Source organism: Trachemys scripta, chromosome 3, assembly GCF_013100865.1.
Source record: "Trachemys scripta elegans isolate TJP31775 chromosome 3, CAS_Tse_1.0, whole genome shotgun sequence".
NCBI classification, from domain to species: domain Eukaryota; kingdom Metazoa; phylum Chordata; order Testudines; family Emydidae; genus Trachemys; species Trachemys scripta.
In genome coordinates this window covers 117,249,633-117,262,163 of record NC_048300.1, presented here as the reverse complement: position 1 = coordinate 117,262,163, position 12,531 = coordinate 117,249,633, and the positions used below count along the sequence as shown (strand labels likewise).

At 40.4% G+C, this 12,531-nt stretch overlaps 1 protein-coding gene across 2 annotated transcripts in view; it reads right to left on the bottom strand.

Moving 5' to 3' along the window:
- The window catches only part of TRAPPC3L (trafficking protein particle complex 3 like), a 53,622-nt gene extending 41,094 nt beyond the window's left edge, over positions 1-12,528 (bottom strand). Inside the window, exon 1 of one of the 2 annotated variants that reach the window (XM_034765821.1) lies at positions 12,443-12,528. Coding sequence is in view for 1 of the 2 variants with exons in the window: in XM_034765820.1 (XP_034621711.1) it covers positions 1,595-1,636 (42 nt within the window). In the remaining variant the exon portion in view is untranslated. Of the gene's footprint in view, positions 1-1,594; positions 1,809-12,442 lie in introns of those variants that run through there. The other variant, XM_034765820.1, reaches the window with a different exon arrangement.
- Between the last annotated feature and the right edge of the window lie 3 nt (positions 12,529-12,531).

Genomic DNA, 12,531 nt, shown 5'->3' with positions numbered 1-12,531 from the left:
ACTGACTGGTGCACTCAAGAGCTGTGCTTAGAACAACATGAAACTCTGCCAGTGCATCTCCTTTCTGATCTGAAACACCCCATTTCTTTTGATCTTGAACAGAGGCTACTAGTTGGGCACATCCTGTGGTGGGCTTGTTATCCAGACCTTTTCACAGGAGACTAGACTAGTGCTGATAAATTCATTTTCATTGATGACCAAAGCCTTATTTTTCAAAATAGAAGGTTAGTGCCCTATGCCATTGTGCCAACTAGCACCCATTAAGGGTAATTTTAAAAACTATATCATATCAAAAATGGGTTGGTAGAACTGCAGACAATTCACCTTAAGTTCCTAACATAAACAAGGAAACTTCCAATCTGTAATTCTGGGCAAAGTTAATTAATGGGGAGATCCAAAAATGAACATCCTTGTATATGCACATTTGGCTGGCAGGCTCCTGAACAAAAAGTTAGAGCCAAGTGTTCTTAGGTTTTCAACAGTTGGCTATTTTACCCCTTAAAACCACAGTCAGAGAACTAGAGAATAATTGACAACATTGGTTTTCCAGACCTTTAGTGCGACAGACTTTTTTTTTTTTTTTTTTATTGCTCATGCAGTTTAAGAAATGCTTCAGGGATAGTTTCCCATGTCAAGTCTTTAAGTGGACTTTGGAATATTAGGAGAATATTCACAGATACTGCATTTGATCAAAATACTGAACAAGCATAATAGTTGGAACACCAAAAGGCATCATTTTGTCTGTGTATCCCCTACTAGATGTAATACTGTATTGTGCAATCAATAGTTCCTCATTATGGGACAAATCCAGGTCCCATAGATATCAGTATGAGTGTTAACATTGTTTTCAATGGGAGCAGATTTTGGCCTTAAGGACCAGCTCCTACCCTGTGAAGTGCAGGTGCACTATTTCCTGTCCCTCTCATGCAAGCAGGAGAGTAGGATCTCTCCCAAGTACTAGGAAAGAGGACTGGCCTCAGTGCTGGCCAAGCACCACACAGCTCCAAGAGGGTGTGGTCCGCCAGCAAGGAGACATATTTAGTTCTCCAGGTGGGCAGCTCATATGCTGCAGCCCTGCCTAAACCATCTGTCCCTGCAATTGCAGAATGGCTCATGCTAAGTGCATGACCGATACTGCTCTGCTGTCCCCAAAACAAAGGCAGAGTTCTGCCATCAGGATTAATCATGTTCCGGACCAGGGCTGTCTGAAAAACATTTCATATCACAGTCACAGTCAGGAGAAATTATAATGTTTCTATAGCAAATGTTAATGTCAATTGTTTCACAAGTACTTTTAATATCAAGATCTGATTTTGTAAGAAATTAAAAACAAAAAAACACTCTCTTTTAAGTCACAGCATTGGGTGCTCACAAGAGGGTTAATATTTTCACTGAAGCCATATATGTCTTCAGTGCAGCCATTCTAAAATTGACAGATTCATCCCTCGGTACATAGACTTACTAAAATTTGGTTCATTGCTCTACTTTCTAGCTAGTCTACCATCATGACTGTACAAAACAATACACTTCAATAAAACAATAGTTAGCTATAACTCCATGTGCAGTACTATTTATATATTTAAATAAGCCTTACTATTTTGTGATTATCTTGTCTTCTGTTCGTTGGCCGTGACATGTTGCTTGAATAATGATGAACTGTATGATCATTGGTTTATATCTTTTTTCCTTTAAGAAGCATGTTCCCCTGCAGTAACTGTATTTCTTTCTTCACCCTTCCTAAAGTTTTCTCCTCTCTTCTGTTCTGTCTTTGCATTAGATCTGTTTGCTGCACTCTGTGCTGTTGCTGATGCTCCTCCTATTTACTACAAGCATTAAACCTTTCAGGAGAAATTTGAGTGGCAACAGATCTGCTTCCGAGTACAACCACCTAAATAGCTGCTCCATGCCTAAGAATGAATTGCACTCCAAATACACAACAGCCGGATCTCACTGTATGAAAGCAGGCCAGGCAACACCAAGTGATTCTAAATTCTTATGATCTGAGAGATAACAAAGGTGGTCTATTGTTCATGCTTTGGAAAGTCAAACAAAAGCTTCCACAGTGGAAAATAAAAACTCAAATATAAGACATTGTTGAATAAAGTAATTGTTCTTTAGATTCTTTTCAAGGATAAAATCAAGGAGCTATATTCACCTGCAGGCTCTATCAGCTTCTGTTGGGCTACCATTGAAAGGGCCTGGTAGTTAGAAAGACTGCCTAGAGAGTAGATCCAGGTGCTCCCTCCTATAGCACCCCTCCTCCCAAGGTACCCCTCCTATAGCTTATAGCAGTGGTGCCCAACCTGATTACACAGGAGGGCCACACAACCTTGTGTGGGTCAAACAGATTTTAAATATTTTAATAAGATTTAAAGTAGGGCTGTCAATTAATCACAGTTAACTCATGCGATTAACGCAAATTAACCAGATTAAAAAAATTAGTCGCGATTCATCGCAGTTTTAATTGCACTGTTAAACAATAATAGAATCACAATTGAAATTTATTATAAATATTTGTGGATGTTTTTCTACATGTTCAAATATATTGATTTCAATGACAACACAGAATACAAAGTGTACAGTGCTCACTTTATATTATTATTTTTGATTACAAATATTTGCATGGTAAAAAAGATAAACAAAAGAAACAGTATTTTTCAATTCACCTCATACAAATACTGTAGTGCAATCTCTTTATCAGGAAAGTGTAACTTACAAATGTGGAATTATATTTTTTTACATAACTGCATTCAAAAACAAAACAATGTAAAACTTCAGAGCCTACAAGTCCACTCAGTCCTACTTCTTCTTCAGCCAGTCACTAGGAAAAACAAGTTTGTTTACATTGATGGGAGATAATGCTGTCCACTTCTTATTTACAATGTCACCTGAAGAACGTGAGACTAGGCATTCACATGGCACTGTTGTAGCAAAGTATTTATGTGCCAGATATGCTGAACATTCGTATGCCTCTTCATGCTTCAACCACCATTCCAGAGGGACCCTGGGGAAAGCACTTCTGTAAACAATATCCCCCCTTGCAGCAGGGTATTTCCCTTTCACCTGGGCAGCAGGTGCCCTGTTGAGATATGTTACATGGCATAGAGGGGCATGCAATTTGCATCCTCCTGCACCAGAACAGATTAATTTAGTCAATTTTGTGAATTTAGTTTAGGATCAAATTTAGGTCATGGTCAAACATATGTTTAGAAATATGCAGGGTGGTTATAATCCTTAATGGACCAGATTCTGTTACCTGCACTTATGGTGAATAGTATCTAGCTCAACGAATAGTCCCATTGACTCCAGTGAGATAAAGGGTGGTGCTATCTAAACTACTATGAATGAAAATGTTTTCACAAATTCATTTTCTAAAATATTCAATCCAGTGTTAAAAGGCAAGTAAATATTCCCCTGTAGGGTTGGAAATGTGCGGGAAAGTTCGTTAAAAAAACAACAAAAAATTAAAAGTAAATTAGGGGTAAAATTTTCAAAATGCCTAAGTTTCATCTTCAAAAGAGATCTAGGGCAGGATTTTTAAAAGAATTTGGGCACCTAAAGATGCAGATAGGCACCTAATGGGTGCCTAGTTGCCTAACTCCCATTGCAGAGAAACACACAGAGATACATTTAAAAATATATTACAAATATATTATTTTAACCGTGGCCTTTTATTTGCTGTATATGTCATTATCTTTAATTCCTGTTAACTACTGTAATAAAGTAAGCTTGTAAGCAGTGACAAATCAAAGAACTAATAGAATGTCTACTTTAAACTTGCACTATTTGTGTGTCTCTCAACATTAGCTTTTTCCCCAGCTCAGACTATACAGGGAATGACATATATAAATGACCTGAATGTACTTGGTTCATCTGGAAGCTTCAGTGCATAAACCTTGATACAGCAGAGTGTTTAAGTACATGTTTAACTTTGAGCAGGTAAATAATCCTGCTGAAGACACCGGGACTGTTCATGTACTTAAAGTTAAGCACATGCTTAGGTGCTTGACTGGATTGGGGTCTAAATAAGTGAAAATGTTCCATTTGATTAGAAATCAGTAAAGTTAACAATGAGTTAAAAGATCCAAATTAATTTTATCATTACCCATTCATTCCTAGTTGTCTCTTTCCCCTCATCTTTTATGCAAAGGTTTAGCTGAATATACTGGGTAGACAGCATTAAGCAAAACCAATATCTACAATGTTTAGTCACAAAGCAGAATGTGAACAGAAGGTTATTTCATAAATTGGGAGAGACAATTCCCTTCTATTGTTCAGAACTATTTTTAGGAGGAGGTGGGAGGAGAATTCCTATTGGGGGAAAATACCCTTTCTTATATGATTGTGATACTTAATAAAATCTGCTGCACATATACCTGATATGAAAATCTGCATTTAATCTATCAAATGTATTTAAGTTACAAAACTCATCATTTTATGATTTGTTAAGTCTCTGTTATAACACAATACATCTGAAATGTTATTAATATTGAACTATACTGTAAAATTGTAATGACAGTAATATGTATGAATATATATTTGTGTGTCTATACACAATCCTCTGTTGTTGGGAATAAAGGAGATACAGGCCCTTTACTCCTCTGCATGGTGGTTCTGGGTTGGCTTGACTGATCCGGGGGATACTTGGGCTGCTAAGCCAGGGAGTGTGAAGAGGAAAAGGGGGAAATTACTTAGTTCCCACTTCTGCACACACTTTGGCACTGGTTTCAGAAAGCTACCTCAGCATCAGATGTGCTATTTGATTTGTATTCATTATTGGATCCGGACCTAAAGTAACATTACAGCTAAAGATTTTTGACAGCGGACACTTTGTTTTAATGCACACAGTTTAAAAAAAAAACCCTGTGAATTACTGGAGGGAGGGGATGGACATAATTTACTTACAAAAAGCACTTAAGATTATGTCACAAGCCAACAAAAATAGGAATGTGAAGACATAAGGGGGAAATGTAAAAGCAGACTTTTAAATCCTGCTATGCAAAATGGGAGTCACCTTAATAGCTTGCATATTGCACAAAATCATGGCCTGGTGTTGGAAAGAATAGGCTTTAGTAAGTCTCTGCCATGTTTAACTGTGCACTCCCATGGTTTTGTGGGGCTTTGTCACAATGGCCCTAGAATTATGTAAATGAAAGTGTTAAAGGCAAATGTGATGGCTCAGATAATACACTAGATAACCATCCATTCAGTAAGTTATAAAGGCAGGTATTAAAACTGTTCATAAAACTGTTTGTTTTTCAGTAGTAGAATCTCACCCCAACTACTGAAAGGAACTGTTTCCCAGTTGTGCCTGCTTATCTTTGGGCACAAGATCAAAACTTCTCTCCCACCACAAACCTCAGAAAGAAAATGAACTGTATTTCATTTTAAAAGCTAGTCCTAAAAATTATCCTAAATATAATAGATCCTGCAATTGAATCCGCACAAGATACTCCGGAGCATCACGTGAACAGATACTATTGCATATAAAAGGATGAATGACTTTCAAACTACATTGTTTATCTTGCAATTGTGCAGGAGAAAAATGTACACCAAGTGCATAACACATGTCAGAAATCTCTGTTTTGTTGGAAAAATACATTGTATGAAGTTGAAAAATTTATTATGCAGAAGTCCATTGTGTCTATGAAAGCTCTCCAAACGTTAGATGAATACAATAGCTAAGATGTTATGCAAACAGGTTGGGAACTAAATGACTCAAGTGATTGGTAATAGGATAATGTCACCTTTCACTTTTAGGTTGCTGCTGGTTTGTATTCACCCTCTGTTGTTAGAGGTCTGTCTGATTTGTGAGGTAGATTCAAGCCAGTTCTGAGGGACCAGGTGTTTGCCTTATGAAAGCATCTCTATTAATGACCCTTAACTGGCACCTTAAGTTCAGTCCCAGTAGAGAGGTGAAGGTTGGCATGGAGAACATATGACTTCTTAGGTATGGTCTCTCCAGAACAGGGTTAAAGCAATTTGGCAAGCCAGTGTGAGAAAGCTGGCACTGCCCAGTGCCTATACTGTAATGGTCTGTGGAGGATTTCAGTCATCAGCCACCGGGGCTGCCAGTCCAACACACTTCATGAGCACTAAACTATGTCCAAACCTCTGCTCCTAACCCCCCCCCCCGCAAAAAAAGTCTGACAAAGCTCAAAAAATGGTTGAGTCATGCATCAGACCATCCACCCACACCAATGATACTGTAATAGATTGTCCAGTTAGGGAATGCTGCTCATTACAGAGCCGAGAAGAGCAATGTTTAAAAGACTTTGGGGGATCTGGGCCTAAGTAACTTGCCCAAGATAAACACGGGAAGCTGTGGTAGAGCACAGACTTTAACATGGATCTCCCAAATCCTAGACTAGCTCTCTGGACTATCCTTCCTCTATCTTGTCACTCCAGCAGCTCACAGAAGCAATGATGCTCAGCACCTCCACTACACACCAGAGAGTAGGGACATCAAATGAGTTTGTTAGTGATTTCATGACCCAATATCCTCATATCGCCATAACTGATGTGTAAAAGGAAAATCCCTCCGCCATAACTAGGGACCAATTTTGAAGAATAGCAAGAAGGAAGCAAACTTAGAAGGAAGCAAAACTTTCTTACTTTTATAGGGAAATATGAATAACTGTTAAAACAGCCATAATTGAAATGGCTTGCTTTGGAGCTGAGTTGTGCTTTGTAAGTCATTCCTGAATAAGATGATCCAGCAATATTATTTACAAAATAGCATGAAAGGAATGAAAAAACAAAATATCTACACAGCAACAATGCTGCAGTACAAAGTTGTCTTTTATTGCGTGTACAGATTGCCTAACTCAACATGCCTAACTCAACAGTCTTGAGTTTCCTATTGATGGACTTCTTGTCAATTTTACATCAAATGTATTTTTTGAGTGAAAGAATGAAGGCTTGGGAAAGCCTGCCTCACCTAAAAAACAAAACAGAAAATTGTGTGTCCAAAGGGCACTCAGATGAAATCAATGGAAGATTTTAAAGTGAGCTGAAGCTTAATGGAAGATCATCATAAAATAACAATGCAGGAGAAGCCAGAGAGGTTTGATCTTCCTAATCACAAAGGGGGCGGGGAGGAGGGCAGGGCCTCCCAGAGGGAGGGGGGGCAAGTGGGGCAATTTGCCCCAGGCCCCGCAGGGGCCCCCACGAGAATATAGCATTCTATAGTATTGCAACTTTTTTTTATGGAAGGGGCCCCCGAAATTGCTTTGCCCCAGGCTCCCTGAATCCTCTGGGCGGCCCTGGGAGGGGGGAACCCTGTAGAAATGTAATTCAAGTGGTGCATGAATTGTCTTTCATCTATAAATACAGTAGGTGGAAATCATGTGATATTGGGAGAATATAAAGCTTCAAAAGGTATTGGCAACAAGTTCTGCAGATGGCATTAAAGAAGTATTAGCTTTGTGTGTTGACTAGCACTGAGCTGCATATACAACAAACTGTGTACTTACAACAGAGAATAATGCTAGCAGAATGCTCCCAAATGTTTCAGTGTATATTTCTGTACCACTAGTAATTGTAGCTAATGATTTGGCATTTCACTGGATCACAATGCTAGAAGGGGCATTACTTTTAGGCCCTGACCTTACCACGAGTTATGCACAGATTTGTCCATGCACAATGCATTGCAAGCACAGGGGCTTGTGTAGTAAACTCTTCAGGGCAGAACTCATATCTTCATACATTTGTATAGTTGCTGCTTTTATCCTGATTGTGGTATCCTGATTGTGGCCTCTGAACACTACAGTTATAATAAGAGCAGCTTCCTGCATGTGTCATAGGTTGTTTCCTACACTGTTTCTCTAAGTACACAATCTATAGCCCCAAGACTTAAACACATTTAAGTATATGAGTGTTCCAACTGAGGCCACATACTTAAAGTTAACATGTGTGTAAGTATTTGCAGGATCAGGGGCTATTCTTCCTGCCTAGGGCCTGCAATGTAAAGAGGCAGTGTGGAATAGTGGATAATACACTGGGTTGGGAGTCAGGAGAGCTGACTTCTATTTGCATCTATACCACTGAGTCATTGTGGCTCTGGCCAAAACACTTGGACTGTGTGTTGATAAACAGTCATTATGTATAGAAGATTATTGTTTAGCCATATTCTGCTTCGTATACAGGAGCCAGGAGTAGGGATTGTGCTAAAATACTGATCTAAGTGAGCATGACTTTGTATGTTTTTTTAAAATCTGTAAACAAACAAAAGCAGGGATTTTGGAGACTCAAAGATTTGCATATAAGACGTAATCAATGGGTGAGATGCAGTATGTTACCACTTGATAATTCTGTGTGAGAAACTTTTTCTGGCTTTTACAAGAATTAATTAGCTGTAGTGTAAATGTATCTGTGACCTACATGACTAATTCGGCAAATTTAAAAATAAACGTAACTGCTCCACATTATTAGTCTGGTACCTTAACAGTTCTAGGGAAAAGTTGATTTGACTTCACTTTAGGGGAGAGACTGTCATGTTAAAAACATTTTTTAAACAAATGTCCTTACTGCAGTTATACAGATAACACCATGAAGTATTAAAATTGAACACTTTAAATGTGTAGGCTAGGATTTTCAATGGGAGTTGTGTACCTAACTTTCTTATGCTCCTTTTAAAAATTCCACAAATACTCTATATATTTTTTATTTTTTCCATTTTCTGTGTTTGGACAATAAAAAACAAGCTAGTCAGTTTTACTTTCATGGCTCTCATGTGGCATAGCAGCAAAATGATGCAATGTTTAGGGTTAAGAATTAGCTGTACTTGGGTGTGAAAGCTTTTTTTTTTTTTTTTAATTCATGGAGCTATCTCTACTTGATTTTATGTTTTATAAACTCTTATGTTTACAAACCCTAAATTAACATGACAGTGTCTCCCACAAGCACTTTCCTCTCCAAAAATAGAAGTCAAATATTTGAAATTAGTGATTGCTTTTTAAAGACGGTTCATATTTTGGGATTTGAAATTTGTTTATAATATCAAATATAATATATTTGTTTATATAGTAGTCATTACAAATACTACTTAGCCTCTGAAGTCCATCTGCCAAAGTTTACAGAGAACTGTATTCCTGAAAGAGTGGTACTGTTGCTAACAAAAATGCAATTATCTGGTTTGAGATGGCATGTTTTTTCTCTTCTTAAGTATATTTAGACTGGTGCAGAGTAAGGCACAGCTTTCAAAAGAACTTGTGACTATCAGAAATCAATAAGATGGCATGGAGCAGAATAACTATGTCTACTGAAGGCTGAGTCACCTCATCCAAAATCAATTCATACTTTACCAGTTTCACTTTAGAGCCCAAACTGTCTGTTTTTTCTCTCTCCTAAAAGCAGCTGTTGGAAAAATTAGAGCTTGTGAAACAGATGGAGAAGAGTGGGATGGCCATAATCACAGCAACCTGATTTATCTTAAAACCATTCTATATACTGTATTGCAGGTGTGGACAGGGGTCATTTACCCACATACCACTTCTTCCCTGGCCCCCAACTCCTCACCCTTCCCTTGACCAGGATTGCATATAGAGCGCCCTCTGTGTGCTCAAGGCTCCACACAGAGGAAGGCGGCTGGAGCAGACTCCAATTGGGTGGGGCTTATCTGAGGCAGCTCCCAGCCTGCGGTGCAGCAGAGCTAAGGCAGGCTCCCTGCCTGCCCTAGCTCCACGCTGCTCCCGGAAGTGGCCAGCATGTCTGGCCCCTAAACATAGGGGCGGCCAGGCGGCTCTGCATGGTGCATGCTGCTCGCGCCATGCTGCCCCCCCCTCCTTCCCAGTTCCCATTGGTTGTGGCTCCTGGCAACTGGGAGCTGCGGAACCGGTGTTCGGGCAGTGCACGGAGCTTCCCTGATCGCCTCTACACCTAGGGGCTGCAGGGATATGCCAGCCGCTTCCGGGAGCTGGGTGGAGCCAGGGCAGGCAGGGCCCAATGCGCCACCGACTGGACTTTTTAGCAGCCTGGTCAACAGTGCTGATCAGAGCCACCAGGGTCCCTTCTTGACCAAGTGTTCCAATCGAAAACTGGATGCCTGGCAACCCTACAGCCAAAAGACTATAAATTGTCATTGCTTTTGCCAATTAAGTAATGCAGAATGCATTTAAACCAGTTTAATAGTATTTCCCCTCCCTTTGCTGAAGAGTCACCAAATTCTTAAACTCATAACATTAGTCATTTTCATGACCAACAAATTTTCTTGACATTTTGTGAATTACTAATGTTTTCCATCACCATCTTGTAGTTATTATGGCAATATAACAATAGCTTCAATCACCATCCAAAGTATCAAATCTCTCAGTTGCTCAGCATTCTGCTAAAGAGGTTGCTGTGTTGTATTACTACATTTGGTGGTCTGTGCTTTCAAAATGGTTCCAAATTCTTCAGTCCTGTACTAAAGTCTCAAAAACATACACGTGCTAAACTTTAAGCACATTCATTCAATTGGGCTACACACATGCTTAAAGTTATGAATGTGTAGAGTAACTGTGTTCAGGATGTGGGCTTAAAACTGTATATTGTATTCATACATCTGCATCAAGAAACAGAACTCACACATCTGTGTAACAATCAGAAATCAGTGAATAGTAGTAGTAAAAAATATACACCAAGTAATGCAAATCATGCGTTATACTGTGGCAACTGTCAACTATTTTTAAGCATAATTCCCCACTAAAAAATTGCAACTCTGATTAAAAACAGAAGGGATGAAATAGTCCACTAATAAGACTTTGCAATGTTATTTCCTCCTAGCTAAGTCTCACAAAGCTCCTCATAAACATTGAAGGGACACTAAATTTAAGGTAATCTCACTTCTTTCTGGAAAAAGAATAGCTACTATATTTATACCAGATCCCTTAAAACCAAAGATTAGTGGGAAAATCTTTTTCAGTATATTTACTTCATGCACTCGACAGTAATTTGTATCTAGTCCTTTTCATTGATTTCTCTCTGCAGTTGTGTCCGTTTTTGTGGGGATGGGGAGGGGTGGTGTGTTATGCAGTAATAGAGGAGAGATTATTTATTCAAAACTGGAATATGTGATTGCAAAACCAAAACCATTGGCAGAATGCGTCTGGAAGTTCTAGTACCTGCAACTGCTTTTATTTAAATTAATGGTGTCCTTTGCTTATGGGTATTGAAGTCAAGTATTATGTTAATTGAACAGGTGGTTAACCTGAGGCAAAGTGCTTAAAGATGATCTAAGTAAGTGGGTTGGTGAGACTTCATTACAGTATGGGGGGAATGAAGATTTTTATTGAAAATTCAGCCATCCAGCGTTGAATTCTGCAAGAGAGACTCCTTGCCTCTGCCAGCTCCCCTCATGACACCCTCTGTGCTAACAGAGTAACTGCCTCCTTCTGAGCAGGCCAGTGACACTGCAGCGCCGGGCCCATTCCCCAGCTTGGCCTCTGCAATTGTAGGAGATTAGGAGCCAGAATATCTGAATTTTGCAGCACTGACGGTGACGCCCCTGCAAAGCCCTGATCCTGCCCCTGCTGCAGATCTTAGCAAGCACCGGCTGGAGGCCAAGGCTCGTCCCCGCCCCGCGCATTGCCACACTGAGTCACTCCCATTCCCCCGCCCTCCGCGGCCAGGCTACCCTGACGGCAGAGGCGGAAATGAGGACACTCCTGCATCACGTGACCCACGGCGTAGCCTGCAGCCCTGCCCCGACATGTGACAGCCTCAGACATAACTGCGGAGTGATGCCCAGCAAAAGCAAAGCTGGTTGCGTCCCCAGGGCGGGGCAGGGAAAGGTAGAACTGCAAAGCGGGAGGGGGCTGTCAATGATAGAGAAACAACCAAAATTAGTCTAGACTTGAAGATTAATGTGGATTAAGGGAGGGTGTGAGTTTTAGGCAGGCTACTACTCTGGATTAACGCCTTGCTAGATACTTGTATTCCAGAACAAAAATGCCTTATTCTGAATTAGTTTATGGGTAGGGCCACTCCGACATTCCCTGCATAACGCATGATCTGATACTTCCAGAAAAGGCCTGGGGCCGCCCCTGCTGGCTGAGCTTGCACACACTCCGGGTGTGTGGCCCTCTTTAAGGGCACATCACCCCCGGACCCCACTGACGTGATTTTGCCTGCATGGTGTTTCTGAAGTCACAGCGGAAGTCACACTGTCCAGTGCCAGACAAAACTATCTCAGATTTTGTCCAAGTTTTGTCTGGCGTTGGACGAAGCATATCAGATTTTGTCCAGGTCGGGGGGACAAAGCACCCCAAAAGAGGACTGACGCCCAGCTCCAAAAAGGATGACTAGCCTCGCTAGTTGACACTGGTTTAAAGTCCTTCAAGGTAAAACACTCTTATTCTTCACTATGTGCACGCACAGAGTGAATCAGCAATAGCTCTTCCCGAGTAGCTTCCCATTTAAAAATGGATTAAGATTAACCGGAGCGAGCGTCCACGCGGGGCACCTGTTATAGCTAATCCGGAGTCACTCCACGTGTAGACAAACCGCAAAGGGTGGAGTGGAGCGGCTGCCTGCCTAGGGCAGCTTAGACCT